At 38.6% G+C, this 23,021-nt stretch overlaps 1 protein-coding gene across 5 annotated transcripts in view; it reads left to right on the forward strand.

The window, feature by feature from the left end:
- Window positions 1-5,914: 5,914 nt before the first annotated feature.
- The window catches only part of IL7 (interleukin 7), a 68,921-nt gene continuing 51,814 nt past the window's right edge, over window positions 5,915-23,021 (forward strand). For 4 of the 5 annotated variants that reach the window (XR_014842858.1, XR_014842859.1, XM_013996658.3 and 1 more), the window contains exons 1-2: window positions 5,915-6,303; window positions 13,891-14,024. Coding sequence is in view for 3 of the 5 variants with exons in the window: in XM_013996658.3 (XP_013852112.1) it covers window positions 6,294-6,303; window positions 13,891-14,024 (144 nt within the window). In the remaining 2 variants the exon portion in view is untranslated. 5 annotated transcript variants of the gene reach the window in all.

Raw genomic sequence — 23,021 nt, forward strand, 5'->3', positions numbered from 1 at the left:
CTGTATCATTCTCATTCTCTGAGATTGCTAAACTTTTATTCAGATTAGAAAAGTAAAGCTCCTTTGACTCTAATTCCAAACTAACCCATATTATAACTTTTTTTAATTCTAAAGTAAACTTTATGAAATTAAGACTGTTACCAAAAGGTCCTTATGTATTTAGCAATTTCAGCTTTTTTGAGTCTTCAGTATATATAGTTTCACTTTGTATACATGCTCTAAGTGGCTTGCAATGAGACCTAATCAAAAAAAATTGGGACAAAAAATGGATAATGTACATTGGTCATTTAAGAATCACCCTCGGAGAGTAGAAGTTTTTGCAGGCATTCTCCAGTAATAATCAGATTTCAATCACTGACTTCAGAGTAAAATCCAAAAACAATCCAAATAAGACAAACTTGAGGATTTTTAAGAGCCACAAAGATCACTGTTAGAAGGAGGGAAAAAAAAAAAGACTAGAAGCAGAAAGAAATCTGGAAAGGTTAAATCTACAAAAGTGCTGGAATATATAGAGTAGATCAAATTCATCCTTTGCTGGTGTTGTAATTGTTACAGTAGCTTTGTGTTCATCTTGATTGCAACTACCGTCTTCTTTATGACTTTAGTTGCCTCTTGGTTTTTTCGATGCCCAGAAGAAATATTTGTTTTGGTGACGTAAATTTAACTTTTTTTCTTCCCACTGCTAAATCTTTGTCGGATTAAACTGTGAAAGGAAATAAGTAAACCTGATGGCAAACCTGTTCTTGCAAGTAGATCTCTTTGGCAGTTCTCTTTCGGTACTTTTTCTGTGGTATGCAGCTAATTCAATATACCATATCAGTAAAGGGAATTAACTGGACCTCCGATGACTAACAACACATCCATTAGTGTACACATGGACTGGATGATGCAAACCACACAAGCTGCAGCTGGTAGCTATGTGGGCAGTATTTTTCTCTTAGACTAGCCAATACTCAATCCAGAAGTAGCTCAGTGAGTCTCAGAGGGAACATTTCAATACGAAACATAAAATGAGGAACTGCAAATTTGTAGTGGATTCTGATTATTTAGAATTACAGATTTTAAGGAATGAAATGAAAGAGGAGGAAACAGGAAAAAATTAATCAGGTATCTTGGGTTTCTTGGTTCCATCCTTTCCTACATCTTCAGAAGAACTTAACATGTTATCTATTAATATATAAATATGTTCTAGGGCCTCTCACACATGAAAACTTTCCATTATTTATTTATGTATTTATTGTCTTTTTAGGGTTGCATATGGAGGTTCTTAGACTAGGAGTCGAATTGGAGCTGTAGTCTTTGGCCTATGCCACAGCCACAGCAACACAAGATCCAAGTCTCATCTTCGACCTACACTACAGCTCAGGGCAATGCCAGATGCTTAACCCACGGAACAAGGCCAGGGATTGAACCTGCGTCCTCAGGGACGCTACTCACATTCGTTTCAGCTGAGTCATGACAGGAACTCCTCCATTATGTTTCACATGCCTTTCAAACCACTACCTGATTTCTTTTATCTTTACCAGGCATCTGAAAAGTTGTCTCCTCTCACTGTGTGTCCATCTTTCCTTACATGCCACAGCTGGAATAGTGCTTCTAATTATACTGCTTTTCTCAAACCGTTTTCATGAGGGCCATACACACTCTCCACTGGGCCAAATTCAGTGGTCATGCCTTTCAGTATTCACTTTGTTCAATTTCTATGTGACATTTGGAAATACTACTTTAATCTATTTTGAAATTCTATCTCTCGGTTTTCTGGGAAGCTGACTTCTGCCTCTCCTACTTCACTGCCTATGATTTGTCAGTTTGTTGGTTGGCACCCAATTCTCCATCTACCCTTAATGCCCATGTCTCAAGTTTTCTCCTGGTATTGTCTCTCTCTCTCTTCTTTCTTCAAAGTTGCAGGTTGAATGATTTCATTCATTTACATGGCTCAAGCAATCATTGATATCTTGACATACCTCTTTCCATCAGACTTCCTGATGGTCTGATGTAGCTATTTTGATTCAATCTTCAGAAGAAACTTTTTTATTTTAATTCCTGTAATGCTCAGAACTGGCAATCTTACTCCATCCCTAGGCTGCATGAAATTAAATGTTTCATTGTTGAACTCCAATCAGTCATATAATGCTTAAGCCATTACAGTTTCTAGAAAACACACTGGAATCCTTTTATGAAGCTAGGAAAATCTGACAAATTCCCAAATCCTCTTAGGAAGCTAAGAAAACCTGGCCAAAATAGCCCCAGCTCAGTTGAATATAATATGAAGAACAAACATACCTCAATCATGAATATAGTTGCAAAATTCTAAGTTAAATATTAGCAACTTGAATTTAACATCATGGTAAATTTGTGGTTTCTTCAGGAATGCAACAAGAAAAAACATGACCTTGTAAATAGATGTTAAGTAGTCATTTGATAAAATTGAAAATTCATTCTCAAGCTCAGGCTTGAAATGCAAACAAATCTGATTAGAACTATAGGTTATCCACTTATAGATATTTTTCTCTTTTTTTTTTTTCTTTTGACCACACCCAAGGCATGTGGACATTCTCAAGCCAGTGATAGAACTTCAGTCACAGCAGCAACCCAAGCCACTATAGTGACAATACTGGATCCCTATCCTGCTGTGCCACAATAGAACTTCTATTTTTCTGCTGAACAGATAAATGTCCTTTTGGAGTCCTTTTTTGGACTCTAATTTCACTAATTTTTAAAAAGGGTCTAGATAGTCAATCCTCTGCTTTAAAATATATCTCTACATTTCCTTTTCATAATATTCTTTTTCCTTGTAATTACACATTTAACATCTGTTTTCTCCACCAGACTTAAACCACCTTGAAGATATGCATTATTATGCACAAAGAGTAGCTTAATAAATGCGAGTATGCATGACCAGTTACAGAATTTGTGGGTTCAATACAAAGTGAAAATGAGAGTACCCTTGTCCAAAAATAATTAAGAATTTCAAGACAATGAGTACCGAGAATTAAACCAAGCCCAGGGCCCTTCTAAGCACAGGCCCCATGTGTTCTACACAGAACACATGCCCATAAAGAAGTCCAATAAGTGTGTGTGTGTGTGTGTGTGTGTGTGTGTGTGTGTGTGTTTGAAATATGTTGAATATTATGCTTGGAAAATTAAATTATAGGAAAGTCAAAAAATATCTATAGACAGAATGATAGCTAGCATTCAGATCTCAAACTATATGGTCATGTTAAGCTGGTTAAAAAAGTTCAGATCATTGTCAAGAAAAGATGTTTAGGTTACCAATAATGACTATTTTGATTGAAGATTATAGAACATTTAAAAAGACATTGGTTAACCTTTAACAATTCTCTCTCTAAATTGACATTCATGTTGTTTTACTTGCATTTTTTTTTTGAGTACATGGTATTATTCATTCCAAGAATGTTGTCTTCTCTCTTAATATTTTTTTATTTATTGGTTATAATTCATAAACTTTATATACTATTTTGTTTCTTTATTGACTTTTCTGCACAATTCATTGTCTAGGAGTGAGCATAATGGTAACCACTCCATTTTTCTAATCACAAAATATTGGCATATAAAAATTCACAAAACATTTTATCCTTATCTATCTGTCTTATGAAAATAATATTCAGCCTATCAAAATATCAATCACAAATTTAAGACCACATTTTGGACTTTTTTTCAAATGGTATTAATTCTACCATAGACAGAAAAATAATTTGATGTAGCTGGAGTGTGCCCATCTTCATGTCACAATAAAAATGCCAAATCCTTTACATTTTCTTTAGAGTGATTTTTCACACTTGGGGCCAGAGTCCAGTGAGGAATTTACATCTCCTCTCCTGGTGTTCTGAATAATTTCCCCTCATGCTTCCCAAAAGTTTGCTTAAGCACGAGCCCTTGTTCAACCAGGTTTTATGGTGACCGCATGAAACAGGAAGACAGATTTCCTGTTGAGCAAGTTATTGATGGATGCTCTTTTATCTGTCCCTGGAAAGTTTTTTTTTTTTTTTTAAGTGCAAGCTGCATGCAATTACATATCTTAATACTGCTTTCAAGAATTTGAAATAAATCAATAACCAACCTTGTGTTTAGTTATAGAAGTCACTTTTATAGTCCAGCCTCCTATTTCTCTACACCCCACCTCCACCTTGGTGTCATTCCCATGGAAATACTTGGCTTCCCCCGCCTTCCCAATCTGCCTCCTGTTCTCATTTGCTTCTCTCGTTCTCTTCCCCTTTCCTTCTATTTCTTTTCTACCTCCACATCCTTTCTTTCCACACATATTCCCATTCATCCATCTCCCTCAACTGTGCTCTCTCATTCTTTCACTTTCTGGATGGCTTTGTTGTGCTAGATACTCTTTTAAGTGGAAGTCAGCTTGGCTGGGCATAAAGAGGAAAAAGGACATGCACTGTAGAGGGGGTCAGAGAGGGCAGTGGGACCCAGATCATACAGGGACTTGAAAGCCTGGTGTGCAGAAAGAAGTGACCAGAAGGTGGTCACAGAGGGTGGCAAATGTTAATCGGATGTCCTGCTGCTATGAAGAGAATGTAGGGGGTGTGGGCAAGAGCAAGAACTGGAAGATTCCCTAGACAGCAGGGTTTTAATGGTTAACCAACAGGCAAGTCACAGAGCAGATTCAGAATGGACTCAGGATTTATTTTAGAGGTAGAGTTGACAGAACCTGCCTATAGATTGAGGGTGGGAAGTGAGACTAAAAGAGGTGTCAGAAATCCAAGCTTCAGCCTTAAGTGGGGCTGTTTCACCGTCTATTTCATTGTTTTTGTCTTTCTCCCTTTTTTTCCCCTCTTTTCTTTGTTCACACTAGAACAAAGAACCTGGAGCGCTCACATTCCCAGGGTAATGAATCTCACTTGGGTCTCAATTTATAACTCACAAACTCCAGAAAGCTTTCCTGAGGTCCCCACACTGGGACAAAGGCACATCCACATGATACATGGCCCTGTCTCTCTCCTGGCATTAATTTCTACATTGTTCACAAGGATTTTTAACACAGGAATTCCAAGTTGTGGACTCTTGAGCCGGTATAGAGTAGGTTTGGATCCAAGCTCTGTTACTAACCAGCTAAGTGAATGCTGGCAAATGCTTAAGGAAGTCTCAGTTCCCACATCTGTCAACTGCAGATAACAAAATGGTCTACCACCAAGAAAATTTTGTATGAGAGGATATACATAAAATGCTTAGCACAATACTAACACAGAGCAAAGGCTAAATAAATGAGAGCCATAATATTATCACTGTTATTACTTTACATTACCCACCTTCACTTAAGCAACACTTTTGTGGAATATCAGAAATCAAACAGAAACAGAAAAATACCTAAATAATTCAGTCCTGGAAAAAATAAATGAACTCCTCTGTAACACAGTCAAGATGGATAATTTAATTTATGAGCCAATTCAGATAGATGCAGTCATTGTCATTAACTATTATAGTCAGTCTCCACTCCCTTCCAAAGATAGCATTTACCAGATTAGGCGGACCCACCTGATTATTTTTCTTTGAGGTCTCACCTGGGCAGGTGCATATACAAAAGACAGAGAGGAAAGTGACTTGAGCAGTAGGAGAGACTGAGGGCGTGTCCCTCTTAACAATTCTTTACTTCCTTTTTTTTTTTTTTCCCACTATGCTACTTGGCATGGTCCACTACATCCGCGGCAAAAGCTGCACCGCCTCTTCCCTGACGTCCACTTGCAATAGCCCAGCTTTCGCCCTACACATTTGTGGCTTCCGTGGACATATTAGCAACCGATGCTTTTAGATCTTAGTAAAAGCTAGCTTTGTCAAGGCGGCAAGAGGTCATCTGGAGTCTCTTGCTTCGAATAGCCCTGATTCAGAAAGCCAACTCATTCCTTCTGCGGTGCTTTGGGAATTCGCGCCCTCCTCTGGTCTTGGTCCAGGCGCACAGGAAGCGCTAGGGGAGGACGCAGGTGACCAGGGGGCGGTGAAGGAGCCACAGCGATTAACTCAAAAGATTGAACCTGCAGACCAAGCTCAAAGTAGAAACTGAAAGTACACCGCCGGCTGATCCTACGGAAGTTATGGGAAAGGCAAAGCGCAGAGCCGGGCCGTGGTGTGTGCCGCCCCCCCGGGGATGGATGAAACAGAAGGCGCGGCGTGGGTAGGAGGAACCAGCGGCAGAGACAGCCCTACCCGGCGTGGACTCTCGGCAACTCCGCGGAAGACCAGGGTCCGGGGAGTGACTATGGGCGGTGAGAGCTTGCTCCTGCTGCAGTTGCGGTCATCATGACCACGCCCGCCTCCCGCAGACCATGTTCCATGGTAAGCGCTCCTCTCCCGGGCGCATGAATTCGCGCGCCGGGCACGCCCCGGGGACTCTGGGACGCGCTTCGGGGCCCCGCGCCCAGGCGCGTCCGGGAACAACCCGGCCTTGCCCTTTGGACATGCAGAGAGCCCTGGCTCTGCCCTGGGCGGCAGTCACCCGCGTCGGATCCCTGGCCCATAGCCACTTTGCACATGGGACTGTTGCGCTTGGCAGGCTGCGTGCTAGAAGCAGTCCCCGACGCCGGCTCTGTCCCCAGATCGAGCGCTGCAGCCTCCGCGCCGCTCAGCGGTGGCAGCGGGCAACCAGGTCTCAGGGGTAGCAGTGCTCTCGGTCAGTCTCCCCTCACCATCGCTGCCCTCTGTCAACCTGGCGCACAACCCACCCTCCCCCGGGTCCTGGCCGCGCCACTTTACTCACAGGCGCCCCCGGATCGGCGAGTATCTGGGCTCTTGCAGCTCCAACTCCTTAGAGAAGTGAAAGCGAAGCTCCCAAGGGACGCGCTTTTAAACCCCAAGGGGATAGGTCTCTGGAAAACCCCGTTTTCCCCCCTCTTTGAGGCTGGGAGTTTCCGACTGGGGCTGTACTTTGTGTCTTTTTCTGGAAACCCAAGTGTTCGGGCTGGCACTGAGAAAGGCCAGTTTCGGGTTTTTTGTTTTTTTCCTAAGTGGGTGCTCCTTGATGCAGGCAGAGTTACCAGGCATACTTCTAAATTCTAGACCCTTGCTGAGGTCTAATATGTTTCATTTGTGCGGAATACAGACCTAAGATGGACAGGGGCAGAGTGGAGGCGAACTGGATTCCGTTGGCAGCCGTATGGTCTATGTGAAGAGTACAAAAGCTGACTGGAAGGGGAAAAGGGGGATAGGAGATGTGAATGGAGAGGATCTGCTGAGGGAAATTCTACTGTTTAACAGTAAATTACTTCCTCAAGCAGAAGGAGACGGGTGGGGGAGGGTGGCGGAATAGGAGCAGATTGTTCTTGTGTTTGATGCCTGGTCTGTGCCCTTTCTTGGTTGCACCGTTAGGTCAAAAGAGGCCTTTCTCTTCTCATATATATTAAAGCATCAAAAATTGACATAACCAAGGAGTTCCCCATCGTGGCCCAGTGGTTAAGGAACCTGACTAGTATCCATGAGCACAGGGGTCCAGTCCCTGTCCTGGCTCAGTGAGTTAGAATCCTGGTGCCCTGAGCTGTGGTGTAGGTCGCAGAAGGGGCTTGTGTCCTGTGTTGCTGTGGCTGTGGTGTAGGCCAGCAACTATGGCTCCACTTCCACCCCTAGCCTGGGAACCTCCATATGCTGAGGGTGTGATCCTGAAAAGACAAAACGAAAAGACCAAAAAAAAAAAAAAAAAAATTGGCATAACCAAGAAGTATCATATCCATAACAAGATAAAGAGGGGGTGCCAGTTTAGGGTATAGGAGATTTGTAATGGGCATCCTCCAGAAGTTTAATATAGAATTAGAAATTAAGTATATCCCTGTTATCCCTGCTTTCCTTAATGTCCATTGGAGCTCCTGCAATTGCTCCTTTATCAGTCCCCAGTTCTAATTCTTCCATCACCTCTGGTCTAAAGTAGAAAGGTAAAACAAGAAAAGGAAACTAAGGCGGCCATTATTAACAAGGAGCTGTCACGTCCTGAATTATGTGTATATTAATCATGTGCCATAAGTTATCAGCAGTCAAAATACTAGAATTCTAAACCCCTACTCACAGCAATTATGAGTGGCTTTCTGCATTTTGTTCCCACAGATTTCACTGGATCCTTCAGGGTGGGGTTACTTCTTTTGTTGAAGTATAGAATTTTGCTTTAACTTCTGCTGTTCAGCAAAGTGATTCAGTTTCACATATATATATATTCTTTAATATTCTTTTCTGTTATGATTTATCATAGGACACTGAATATAGTTCTCCGTGCTATACAGTAAGTCCTTGTTGTTTATCCTTCCATGTGGAAAAACTCACTTCTGGTAACCCTAACCTCCCTCTCCACCCCTCCCCCAACCTCCTCTCCCTTGGCGACTACAGGTCTATTCTCCTGAGTCTGTTTCTGTTTTGTAGATAGGTTCATTTGTGCCATATTTTAATTTCCACATATAAATGATATCCTATAGTATTTGTCTTTCTCTTTCTGACTCACTTCCCTTGGCAGGATAATCTCTAGCTGCATCCATGTTGCTGCGAATGGCATTGTTTTGCTCTTTTTTATGGCTGAGTAGTATTCTATTGTGTGTGTGTGTGTGTGTGTGTGTGTGTGTGTGTGTGTGTACTCCATCTTCTTAATCCATCCATCAGTGTACATTTAGGTTGTTTCCATGTCTTGGTTATTGTGAATAGTGCTATTATGAACATAGAAGTGTATGTATCTTTTTGAATTATAGTTTTGTTCCACGAGTGGGATTGCTGGATTATATGGCAACTCTATCTCTAGTTTTCTGAGGAACCTCCATACTGTTTTCCATGGTGGCTGCACCAACTTACATAGGATGGGGGTTTACTTTTTACTCCCTTTTTTTTTTGCTACTTCTTTTGAGAGTTGAGTACATTAAGGACCTACTATGCTGTGCTATCTAGCAACTGTGCTATCTAGTTTAGGTAATTTAGTCATATTTGAGGACCCAAATATGGAATAGTAATAAAAATAGAGAATTGAAAACAAATGATAAAATCCTGAACAAGTATAAAGAATTATATATAGCCATATATCAATGCTCAAATATCTTGAACAAAAATGGAAAGTTATTTCATAGAACCAACTTACATGTTGAATTCACACATATGCAATGAGATTTTTTTTATGCCCTCCTCAGACATGTAACCTAGTGTAATAAAAGCAAATAATCAGTGTTTTTGGTTTTTTTTTTCCTGAAGTAAGAATATGTGATGCAGTGTTTCAGAGCTTGACCAAGGAAGTGCATTAGTAAGATTCATGTGCAGGAAGATGGATTTTTGTACCTTTCTCTTGACTACATATGTGCAGTTATTTTTGTAGGAAGCAGTACAGCTCAATGGCTAAAAGCTAAAAGCTAAAATTTTTTCAACTTGATAAACTTGGATTTAAATCCTGCCTCTTATGAAACACATTTTCTATGGGAAAGAATTTGGGCCCCAGATTCTCCACCTGCAAAAATTTTAATAATTGGTAGTGCTTACCTCATGAAATGGTTATGAGATTAAATGTAATATTTTATGCAGTATTATAGGATGGCCTCCAAAATGCTTATCACAAGACTTGTGGATTGAATTTATAACCCAATCTTAATGTATTTGTGACAGATATTAGATCTCTTTATGTGAGCATAATCAAATTCATTTTTATAACCTTAAAAAGCTGATTTCCACATAATATGGTTATTTCCTACTGTTTATTAACTTTTCTCTTTATTCACTCACTTGTGCTAATTGTTCATATTAAAGCCAAATCTTGTATGTTCATATATGTCTTTCATTTCATTCTGAATGTCTTTTGACCTTTTTTTAAATCCCAGTGAAAATAGGACTGTGTAATGTTTATTATAGTCAATAAACACTGATTGATCTTAAAGACTAATGAAAGATTAAATTTAAAGGACTGTGAAAACTAATTTGTTTATGTTCACTTTGACCCCATAACTTAAGCATCCAGGATTGAATGTATTATTTGGCTTAAATTAAAAACCAACAAGAATTTTTTAGACAGCCATCATTCTGGTTTAACCAAATTCCCTATTGAAAACAAATTCTCCAATTTCAATCCCTTTAGGGAATCCTAAGAAAATTCCACAAGTCCAAGCTTGCCTTGCATTATTTCTTATGGTTTGTCTTTTTTGTAACCTAAAGGAAAGTTCAGGGTGGGGGTTGAGATGGGTATCTACACATAATCTAAAACTAAGCAAAAATAAAAGCAAAATCCTTTCCTATTATGAGAACAGAGTTAAAAGCATACCCAAACTAGGCAGTGTTAATACTACCTTCATTATGGTGTGGAAAAAAGGCTTCACTCTCAGACCAACTGCAAGCCATTAATGAGATAGCTGGAAACCTATGAGGTGTGAGTTCAAAATTCAGAGTGTGTTTGCAACATTGTCCATCGCACAATCTAAGATCAAAAGTGTTACTGTGGTCATGGAACTCCCATTGCGGCTTGGTGGGTTAAGAACCCAACATAGTCTCTGTGAGGATGCGGATTCGATCCCTGGCCTCACTCAGTGGGTCAAGGAACCAGAGTTGCCTCAAGCTGTGGCGTAGTTCGCAGATGTGGCTGAGATCTGCTGTTGCTGTGTCCGAGGTATAGGCCCTCAGCTGCAGCTCTGATTCAGTCCCTAGCTTGGGAACTTCCATATGCTGCAGATGCGGCTGTAAAAAGAGGAAGGAAGGATGAAAGGAAGGGAAATAGACTCAGAATTAAGGTGCTTAAGGATTGAAAGGGACATCAAGAGATTAGTCTAAAGTTTTCGTTTTACAAAATAGGTAAGTGACACTTTTAAGATACTCTGCCATTCACTCAGTCACACCAAGACAAAAGCCTCAAGTCTCCTCCGTGTTTTGCATCACCCTAGTATACCTGGAACTGAGTGATTTAACAACAGTGATGGCAACCAAAGACACTCTTTATAGGTAAAAGCAAATAATATTTTAAAATTGAAACGCTAGTTGTAATTACACAAAGACTGAAATTTCCATCAAGCTATCATTTGAAAGCATTGTTAAAATGACATCAATGAATGAATAGGTCATTGTGAATTCTGGGAGCACTAAATATTGAAAATTGTAGTGAAGAGGGAGTTCCCGTGGTGGCTCAGCGGTTAATAAATCCGACTAGGAACCATGAGGTTGTGGGTTCAATCCCTGGCCTTGCTCAGTGGGTTAAGGAGCGGACGTTGCCATGAGCTGTGGTGTAGGCTGCAGATGTGGCTCGGAGCCCGTGTTGCTGTGGCTCTGGCGTAGGCTGGCAGCTACAGCTCCAATTAGACCTCTAGCCTGGGTATCTCCAGGTGCCCCAGGTGCGGACCTAGAAAAAGACAAAAAGACAAAAAAAAAAAAAAAAAAAAAAGGAAAAAAAGAAAATTGTAGTGAAGAGGACACAACTAGTGTTCATAAAAAATAAAACAACCTCCTTTATTAAAACATAAAATGTGGACCTTTGAAATGACATTTATGTATAATGGCAAAAATGTCTCTTTTTTTATTCTAATGTTTAACCATTTTGTTATATTTCCTTTGAAGCTAATTTCAAGTTATACACTGTATGCTTTTCCTTACACTCTATTCTTCTCAAAGTGTACCTGCCAGACATCTGTAAAATAACAGATAAGAGAAAAGGTTTGACTCTGTGTAATCTATACAAACCTGATTATGAAGTTAGGACCCAATAAATAATTAGCAATTGATCATTGTTTGAGAATCTTTGTGATGAAGGGATAGTAATAGAAGAAAGAGAGGAAGAGTTCTATAATAGTGCATAGAAGTGATTTTCACTCAGAAGACCAATGTGATAATAAGATCATGGCCATTTATGATCAAATCCTGGTGAAGCAGCAAGCTCAGAGTAGAATCCAGACCTGGCACATACTATTTTGTTTTTACAAAAAGTTTAGTAGGCAGGACCCTTTTTATCCTTAACAATAGTAAGTATAAGGCACAGAATAGTGCCTGGTACATAGTAGGTACTCAATTAAAGGTAACTAGCATCATCATCGTTTTTAATCTTCTAAGTGCATTCTTGCTCATCATGCGTATAGACACTTAGTGGCCAAACTGTGAACAGATTCTGCATCTCGCTTTATTTCTCTTATCTTGTCAAGTGTCAGTGGCACTTGCAGATGAAATATGGAATTCATGTTGTTCCCATATCTGTTACCCAGCCTACATTTTCTATATAATTATACGGATCACTAAGAGCGCATAATTTATTGGAGAGTGCTACTCAATTTTATGTGATAGATAATGCTGAAATAAATGACAATGTTATTGGAAAATTTATGATATATTTAACAGTCTTCAGGTTGTCACAATATTATTTCCTCGGGTTCTAGGGAGTATTGTTTATAATCTTAAGAGGAGGCTTATGTGCGAAATGTACTCAACAAGTATAGTTAAAATTAATTGGGGAAATTCACAGGAAATATGTTGTCAACATAACTCAAGAGCTTAACAGAAAGATGCAAACAAGAAACTCTGGTAGTTTTATGAGGAAATCCCTATGTAACCAGACTTCGATGTCTCAGGGAATTAATTACTGGCTTTCTATCAGTGTGTTACTACTGCCCAGAATGATGCCACTCATAATTTCATTCCTTTTGATTAACAATGGCCCCTAATCAGGAAGACATATTTAAAAATAGATGAAAATTACTTGTTAACAGGGTATGAATTTATTTGTTGGGTTTTTCTAACATGTCAAGAGCTGTGTTTGAAGACAATATGATTTTCTGGGCACACGAAGTTACTAAAAAGATAAAAATTCTGCTAATATAAATATCAACTTTGGCACAGTTCTGGTAAAGGTAAGCCCTTTAAGGTGCCTCATTAAAAAGAAAGAATACAGGAGTTCCCATCGTGGCACAGCAGAAACGAATCTGACTAGGAACCATGAGGTTGCAGGTTTGATCCCTGGCCTCGCTCAGTGGGTTAAGGATCTGCGTTGCTGTGAGCTGTGGTGTAGGTCGCAGACATGGCTCAGATCTGGCGTTGCTGTGGCTCTGGCATAGGCCGGAGCAATAGCTCCAATTAGACCCCTAGCCTGGGAAATGTCCTTATGCCGCTGGTGCGGCCCTATAAGGACAAAAGATTAAAAAAAAAAAAAAAAAGAAAGAAAGAAAGAATATAACCACCATGCAGTATGGAAATAAACTTCCTGCAATGGTGCCTCTAGGAAGCAGCTGGACACTTGAACAACCATCCAGTTTTACATAAATATACAATCACATGCCATAGACCATATAATTTCAAAAATTTATACCTTTTTTACCTGTAGTTAACATGTTTTTCTGTTGATGAAGCAAAGAGACTCTACTGTCATCCCATCTGTTTTGCACTTGCCCAAAGATCAATTTCTAAATAAAAAACAAAAGAGACCTAAACTCTAAAATGCTGTGCTTGGAGTTCCCGTCGTGGCGCAGTGGTTAACGAATCCGACTAGGAACCATGAGGTTGCGGGTTCGGTCCCTGCCCTTGCTCAGTGGGTTAACGATCCGGCGTTGCCGTGAGCTGTGGTGTAGGTTGCAGACGCGGCTCGGATCCTGCGTTGCTGTGCCTCTGGCGTAGGCCGGTGGCTACAGCTCCGATTCAACCCCTAGCCTGGGAACCTCCATATGCCGCGGGAGCGGCCCAAGAAATAGCAACAACAACAACAAAAGACAAAAAAAAAAAGACAAAAGACAAAAAAATAAATAAATAAATAAAATAAAATAAAATGCTGTGCTACTTTGTTGCATAATATTGAACTTTAGAGTTCTTCCCACACTATCCAAAAATCAAGATGCATTTTTAAATGCTTTGTTATTATTATTGGAAATAAGTGCTCAGGCCAATTGAAACACCACCAGCAAATGATATGACGTGACTTAGGACATTGAGCTTATTCTTACTTCCTGTTGAATTTAGTTTCTTTTAGGTATATCTTCGGAATTCCTCCCCTGATCCTTGTTCTGTTGCCAGTAGCATCATCTGATTGTGATATTGAAGGTAAAGACGGCGGAGTGTATCAGAATGTTCTAATGGTCAGCATCGATGACTTGGTATGTGTTCGTTTTCCTCACATTTTATTTTTTGTCTTTTTGCCATTTTTGGGGCCGCTCCCGCAGCATACGGAGGTTCCCAGGCTAGGGGTCTAATCAGAGCAGTAGTTGCCAGCCTACGCCAGAGCCACAGCAACGCGGGATCCCAGCTGCGTCTGCAACCTACACCACAGCTCACGTCAACGCCGGATCCTTAACCCACTGAGCAAGGCCAGGGACTGAACCTGCAACCTCATGGTTCCTAGTTAGATTCGTTAACCACTGAGCCACGATGGGAACTCCCTGTTTTCCTCACATTTTAACTCATTGGGAAAATTTGATGTCTACTCTTAATATGCAGTTTTATATTCAAGTATGTTTATTCCTTGAACTAAAGTGAAATAGCCAAAGAATAAAAAGGAATGGGCTGCTAGCAATATATTTTTAGAGTTGACAGCATTATATCCTTAAAAAATAATTCTTTCATAGCCCTTCAGACCCCCACAACGGTCCTCCTGAATCCTAGTTTCCTTCACAATCAAATTTTTTGTGAATGTAATTTAGCATAACTGCATGCCCTCACCTCCCATTGACAGACCCTGTAAAAGCATTATATTAGGAGAGGGAAAATAGCAGAATATAATATTTAAAAATTATCCTGAAAAGAGATGTATAGTTATTTTATTTATTGTTATACATGAATATATATTATGTATTTTATACATGTTTATATATATGCTATTTTATGAGTTATTTTTTTCCTTACTATGCATATTTTTGATAATAGATATTATTCTTTAGAGTAGTTTTAGGTTTATGGAAAAGTTGAGGAGGGAGTAGAGAATTCCCTTATACCCACTCTTCCTCTACACAATTTCCCTATTATTGCTTTGCATTCATGTGGTATATTAGTTACGATTGATGATTTTAGGGCCGCACTCATGGCATATGGTGGTTCCCAGGCTAGGGGTCAAATCAGAGCTTCAGCTGCTGGCCTACACCATAGCCACAGAAACGCAGGATTCAAGCCACATCTGTGACCTCTACCACAGCTCACGGCAATGCCAGATCCTTAACCCACTGAGCCAGGGATCGAACCGGCAACCTCATGTTCCCTGGTTGGCTTTGTTTCCACTGCGCTGTGACAGGAACTCCTAGGGTATTACACAGTTCTGTGAGTTTTGACCAATGCAAAGTGCCCTGTAGCCACCATTACAGTATAGCACAGAATGGTTTTACTGCCCTTAACAATCTCCTGTGCTACACTGACTCATCCCTTCCTCCCTCCCCTTGAGTCCATGGCAACCACTGATCTGTTTATAGTCTCTGTGGTTAGCCTTTCTAGAATGTCATATAGTTGGAGTCATTCAGTACAGAAGCTACTTCAGTAGCTTTTTTAGACTGGATCCTTTCATTTAGCAATGCGCACTTAAGGCTCTTCCATGACGTTGTGTAGCTTTCTTTTTATTGTTGAATAAAATTCCATCGAATGGATGTACTACAGTTTCTCCACTCATTGATTGAAGGTTATGTCTTGGTTACTTCCCAGTTTTGACAATTATGAATAAAGTTTCTATGAACATTCATGTTCAGGGTTTCATATGGACATACATTTTCAACTTATTTGGATAAATACCTAGCTTTTTGTATTAAACTAGTGGTGGAATATATGGAGAGACTGTTTAGCTTTGTATTAAGCTCCCATAATGTCTTCCTAAGTGACTGTACCATTTTGCATTCTCACTAGTGATGGATGGGAGCTCCTGATGCTTCACAACTTCATCATTTGGTGTTGTCACTGTTTTAAGTTTTAGCCATTCTAATAGGTACGTTGTGGTATTTCATTTAGTTTTAATTAGCAATTCTCTGGTGTCATATGATGTGGAGAATCTTTTCATATACTTACTGCCATCTGTATATCTTTGGTGCCATATCGTAACTTATATCTTAACTGACATATTAACAATATTGAACCTTATTATTCATGATCATGGAATATCTTTCTGTTTGTTTCGATTTTTAGAATTTATTTCATGGAATTTTGTACTGTTCCTCATACTGATCTTGGTCATATTTTGTTAGAGCTGTACCTAAGTATTTCATATTTTTAGTGCTCTTGTAAATCATACTGTGTTTTGAATTTCAAATTCCAGTTATTCATTGCAGGTGTATAGGAGGACAACTGACTTTTTTATATATTAACCTTGTATTCCACAACCTTGCTGTAATTGCTTCTTAGTCCCAAGAGGTGGTGTCATTGCTGTTGCTTCTTTGAGATTTTCTACATTGACAATTGTGTGATCCACAAAAAATTAATTTTTTACAGTTTGAGCTGCATTAATATAACAGGATGTGTTGATTTGACAGTAATCAGTATTGGAAGCCCTGAATGGCAAAGAAAAACTCTCTCAATTATTTATAAGTTGGGAGAAATTGTCTAACCTTTCCCCTCCTCTCACTCTACTTTCTTCTCTACATACTTATACTCAAGCAACATGACATCTTGGGAAATTCAGTATCATACCTCTCGAAACTCCAGATGGTATTGAATATTGTACCACACAGAACTGCTGATTTTGCTTACTGATTAAAAAAAAGTGCACAATAAAGGGTAATTGCCCCATTTTACATTTCATGATTTTTTGATGTTTTCTGCATTAAGTGATGCTACTAAATTAATCTTTTTGAGTCAAAATAATGCTTTTTATTTAATTTTATCATGAATAAGGAATTAACAATTATTAGTTCTACAACATTTCTAAATAACTATATTACATAAAACTCTGCCCCCCCTCAAAAAAAAAGGAGATGATATGGGCAAGTCAAAAGAAGGAGAGTTTCATCCACCAGATTCATACCACAATTTTTTTTGAAATATAGAGTAACCTATCTCTTTAAAATACATAGCAGCAACAAGAATAACAGCAGCGAGTTCCCATTGTGGCCTAGTGAGCTAGGAATGAACCCAACTAGTATCCATGAGGACGAGGTTCAATCCCCGGCCCCACTCAGTAAGTTAAGTATCCAGCATTGCTGTGACCTGTGGTGTAGGATGCAGATACAGCTCAGAGCCCAAGTTGCTGTGGCTGTGGCATAGGCTGGCAGCTGCAGCTCCAATTCAACCCATAGCCTGGAACCTCCATATGCTGTGGCCCTAAAGAGACAAAAAAAAAAAAAAAAAAAAAAAAAAAAAAGAATAACAAAAAGCAACAACGGTAATATTGAAACAAAGCAAAACATGGCTATTCTCCATGAGAAGATTATTTCACAGGACATGAAAGAGTCTGTGAATGAATTAATCCAAGTGAATAATGCCATAATCATCTCGAGAGTTCTATAAATATGAAGGGATAAATTTGAGGGAAGAGGAAGGAAAAGTCACAAAGAATCATTCTTATCAATCAGCATGTACAAGATATTTTACAGACATTACAGTGTTTCATCTCAGAAAGACCATTAATACTACTAGCATTTAGGAACTGATTGTTATAACTGATTGCATACCTTCCAGGTGTTAACAAATTTAACTCTTACAAATTTAGCCCCTGTGAGAGGTATTCTTATCACCTTCATTTCACTGAGGAAAATTCTGAGGCCCAGGGTGGACCCAGTTAATTGGCAGAGCCAGGATCTGAGGCTCTGCTATTAACCAGCACACTCTCCTGCCTTCCTGTAGCAATCTCTGTGTCAGTTTATTCATTCAGCAAACACTTATGCGGAGTCTGTTATGGGCTAGTTATTATCGAACATCCTTCTGTGTGCTGGGGCAGTGGGGGTGGGAGCAGAAGCAAGGATTGACCGGATATAGACATATACAGCTTCTTCTAAGAAGCTTATATTTGGTGATGGTTAAGTCTTAGTGTGAAGAATTCAAGTTGCAGCTTGAAAAGGAGTGGCTGCCATACTCTTGTTTCAAACAGACTGGTTGTGAGTCAGATTTGGAAACAAAGAAATAACAAACTGTATTCTAGGAGGCATTGAGTAAAACAGCTTGATACTAGGAGAGAAACTATCATGTGGGATAGTAAGTTGAGGTCCAGACTTCTTAGACAGTACACCCTTCTTGTGAGCCTGCACTTCCAATACGTATTTAGCATTTATTTGCATGTTATAGCATTTTTGTGGTAATTTTGCCTACATTATTACATTGTGATAATAACCAAACAATGAAAATGGACAAAAGATGAGAAAAAAACTATAGATGGAGTTTCAAAAAATTTTTCTCCCAAACTTGCAGTGGATTACCCACTGTGGACTCCACTTTGAAAAGACTGCTGACATAGTGGAAGACACAAGTGGATGTATCTGTTAGAGCAAGATTGTGAGTGCTTTTTTCTTTTTAGGCCCACACTGCAGCATATGGAAGTTCCCAGGCCAGGAGTCGAATCAGAGCTGTAGCTGCCAGCCTAGGCCACAGCCACAGCAACATGGGATCCAAACGGCATCTGGGACCTACACTACAGCTCAGGGCAATGCTGGATCCTTAACCCACTAAGTGAGGCCAGGGATCAAACCTGAGTCCTCAGGGATACTGTTCGGGCTCATTACCACTGAGCCACAACAGGAGCTTCCATGAGTGGTCTTGATGTGATGATGTTTAGACATAAACAAAAGTCAGTAGTGATTTTATCACAAAGTAACATTGAACTATAGTACAGATTTTGAGCACTTTCTATGTGCAATGTGAGCCATTAAAAAATAAGGTAGTCTTTGTTCTTCTATAATCTGTCAGGATGAGGGATACACATGTCCCTGTAATAAAAAATAGTAATAGCAATACATTACAAAACTGTTCCATACACATTATCTTATTTGAACTTCACACTATTTCTATTAGATGATGATAATAATAACTCACACAAATTCAAGCTGTGTGCCAGCCCAGCTCTGATCACTTTCCATGTATTAGTTATGTAATCCCTCTGATAACTCCATGTAATGAGAAAATTAAGACTTGGATCACATAGTTAAGTAAAACTGGAATTCAGACCCAAAGCATTCTGGCTCCAGAAAAAAAGCCCTCAATATTATGAGGCAAAGCAGGTGATAGCCCTGTTTTTGTTTTGGTTTTTTTTCTTTCTTTCTTTGCTTTGAAGAAGAACATGTGATGCTAACCTCATGAAAGAAGGGTATCAGGACTACTAGGATGGTGGCTGGACTCGTTGACTTGTAGGGAAAGATGATGGGGAGCTGAACAGATGTTTCCAATTCTGTTAAAGTCATCCAGAGCAGATCAACAAGGTGGAATTGAGTTGTAGAAGGAAGAAAATAGAAATGATGGGAACTATTACATAGAATCCAGATAGGGCCCATGGTAAGGGGGAGATTCATTTTTCTACCTACCTCAGAGGAACAGGAGGTTCATAAAAAATAACAAGGACCCTTTTTCCATATGGTCTGCTAAACAAGGAATGCAGATTCCTAGAACTAAGATGACTAAGCTGAATAGAATCAGCACTTTGAGTTTCTCAATATGTATTACCACATTATTTTCCAGAAAAGACCCATCAATTTACAGTTCTTACAGTCATGTATGAAATCATTATTCTTGTCAACAATGAGTATTTTTATTTTTGGTAATATCTACTAAAGCAATGGAAAAACAGCCTTTTGATTTACATTTCTTCGATTGCTAGGCACACCGGTTGTTTCTTTTAGCAATTACTCACAATTTATGTTAATTTTGCACTGAGATAAATTTCAATATATATTTTTTTCATTTTTTAAGGTTTATCGAAGTAGAGTTGACTTGCAATGTTGTGATACTTTCTGCTGTACAACAAAGTGATTCAATTATACATGTACACACACAAAAAAAATCCAATGTACCTTTCAAAGTGTACAATCTAGTGACTTTAAGTATATTCACGAGTTGCAGAAGCATCACCACTATCTTCCAGAACACTTTCATCACCTCAAAGAGTGAAATAATTTAGTAATTACTTTCCATTCTTCATACCCAGTCCCTGGTAGCCACTAATTTACTTTATGTTTCTATGGATATGCCTTTTCTGGACATTTTATATAAATGGAATCATACAATGTGGAGCCATATGTACTAGACTTCTTTCACTTACCATAAAGTTCTCAAGATTCATCCATATTGTAGCATGAATCTGTACTTCATTTCTTATAGATCAATAGTCTATTGAATGGATATACTATATTGTGTTTATCTACTCATAAGTTGATGGACATTTGAGTTGTTTATACTCTTTGGCTATTATGAGTAATGTTTCTTTAAATATTGATTGTACAGGTTTCCATGCAATTCTCTTCAATATACACCTATGAGTGGAATTATTGGGTCATGTGGTAACTTTATGTTTAACTTTTGAGGAAATCCCGAACTATGTCCAAAGTGACTGCACCATTTTACCCTTACAGCACAGTGTATAAGGGTTCTAGTTTCTTTATATCTTCACCAAAACTTGTCTGATAAGTTTTACTCTAGTCATCCTAGTGGGTGTCAAGTAGTATCTCACTGCTCCTTTGGTTTACATTTCCCTGATGACTTATGATGTCAAGCATCTTTTCAATATTGACCACTCTAATTGTCCAATGTATAGTGTTTTGAAGAATTTTGAAAAAAATTCTTTGCTCATTTTTAACTTGAGTTGTCTTTTTATTGTTCGATTTTGAGAGTTTTTTATATGTTCTGGATACCAGGCCTTTATCAGATGTGCAGTTTGCAAATATCTTCTCCTATCCTGTGGATTGTCTTTTCAACTTTTTTTTTACAGTGTCCATTGAAGCACAAAAGTTTATTTTGATGAAGTCCAATTTTTTATTCTTTCTTTTTTATTTTTTTGGTAATGCTTATGGTGTCCTATCTAAGAAACTATTGCTTAATCTAAGGTAACAGAGATACACCCCTTTATTTTTTATAAGAGTGGTATAGTTTTGGTTCACACTTAGGTCTTTGATCTGTTTTTAGTTAATTTTTGTATATGATATGAGGTAGAAATTCAGTTTCGTTTCTAGGGTTTTTTTTATTACTTAATGATTTTTATAACGTTTATAGTTGTACAACACTAATCACAACTAAATTTTACAGCATTTCCATCCCAAACCCTCAGTGCATTCCCCCTTCCCCCAACCTGTCTCATTTGGAAACCATAAGTTTTTCAAAGTCTGTGAGTCAATATCTATCCTGCAAAGAAGTTCATTGTGTCCTTTTTTCAGATTCCACATGTCAGTGACAGCACTGGATGTTGGTGTCTCATTGTCTGACTGACTTCACTTAGCATGAGAGTTTCTAGGTCCATCCATGTTGCTGCAAATGCCGTTATTTCGTTCCTTTTAATGGCTGAGTAGTATTCAGTTGTGTATATGTACCATGACTTCTTTATCCACTCCTCTGTCAATGGACATTTAGATTGTTTCCATGTCTTGGCTATTGTATATAGTACTTCAATGAACATTGGAGTACGTGTGTCTTTTCAAGTCCTGGTTTTGTCCGGATAGATGCCCAGGAGTGGGGTTGCTGGATCAAATGGTAGTTCTATTTTTAGTTTTCTGCAGAATCTCCATACTGTTTTCCACAGTGGTTGTACCAATTTACATTCCCACTAACAGTGTAATAGGGTTCCCTTTTCTCCACACCCTCTCCAGAACTTATTGTTTATAGACTTTTTGATGATGGCCATTCTAATGGCTGGTGTAAGGTGATACCTCATGGTGGCTTTGATTTGCATTTCTCTAATAATGAGTGATGTTGAACATCTTTTCATGTGTTTTTTGGCCATCTGCATGTCTTCTTTGGAGAACTGTCTGTTTAGATCTCCTGTCCATTTTTTGATAGGGTTGTTTGTTTTTTTGGTATGGAACTGTAGGAGGTGTTTATAAATTTTGGAGGTTAATTCTTTGTCAGTAGATTCATTTGCAAATATTTTCTCCCATTCTGTGGGTTGTCTCATTCATTTCTAGTTTACCCACGTATTTTTTTGAAAAGACTTTTCCCCATTGAATTGTCTTCAAACAATTATTCAAAATCTGTTGTACCAAAATGTATGGGCATATTTCTAGATTTTCAGTTCCATTCCATTGTCTATATATCTGTTATGTTGCTATTATACAGTGTTTATCATAGTAGCTCCATAGTTAGTCTTTGTAAGTTGGAAGTGTGAGTCTTCCAACTATGATCCTTTTTTAACACTGTTTTGGCTCTTCTGAATCCTCATCATTTCTATTAAGTCAATTATTGATATTTATTATGTTAATTGTCTACATTTTTAGGGATTCTATTGTTAAAATGCTTTAGAAATTAAATGCAGTACAAAACTTTTGCAACACAATGCCTCTGTGCAATCCACATAACTCCACACACCACTAAGCATGGCCAAGTCAGAGCAATGGACAGAGCAATGACAGTGGTAGTGCTGTGAACAGCTTAAGGATATATTCTCCTTTGTATCCCTCAATATTCTTTGCCATTTGTCTATTGGCTTTTATTGAAATTCCCATTATTTGATAGGAGCTCATTACATATTAAGTATAAAAATTTTATAACTATCATATTTGTTGAAACATTTTCCAGTTTATCATTTACCTTTTTATCTTGTTTTTCTTGGTATACAGATTTTATTTTACCTATTAACATGTGTAAAATGGAATTACATATAAAATAGGGTACCTTGTGAGCACCAAAGTGGGAGTTGTCATTTCCCTTTTTAAGGAGAGAAGTCAGTTAAGTCTTCATAGCAAACATGATTCTTTTTTTTCTCTCTTGACTTTTTTAAAGGTACTTTTTAGAGCAGTCTTATATTTACAACCGAATTGAGAGAAATGTGTATATTTCTTATATATTCCATGCCTCCACTCATGCAGAGCCTCCCCACTATTAACATTACTCACTGAAAAGGTACATTTTTTTTAATGAAGGATGCACCTACATTGACACATCAAAATTACTCAAAGTCCACAGTTTCTCTTAGGCCTCACTCTTGTGTAGTATAGTCTATGAATTTGGAGAAAGTATAATGACATATAATCATATTATCATACAGAGTATTTTCA

Source organism: Sus scrofa, chromosome 4, assembly GCF_054392235.1.
Source record: "Sus scrofa isolate SSC_HxYL_T2T_F1_AM1 chromosome 4, Sscrofa_HxYL_maternal_Yorkshire_Landrace_v2.0, whole genome shotgun sequence".
NCBI classification, from domain to species: domain Eukaryota; kingdom Metazoa; phylum Chordata; class Mammalia; order Artiodactyla; family Suidae; genus Sus; species Sus scrofa.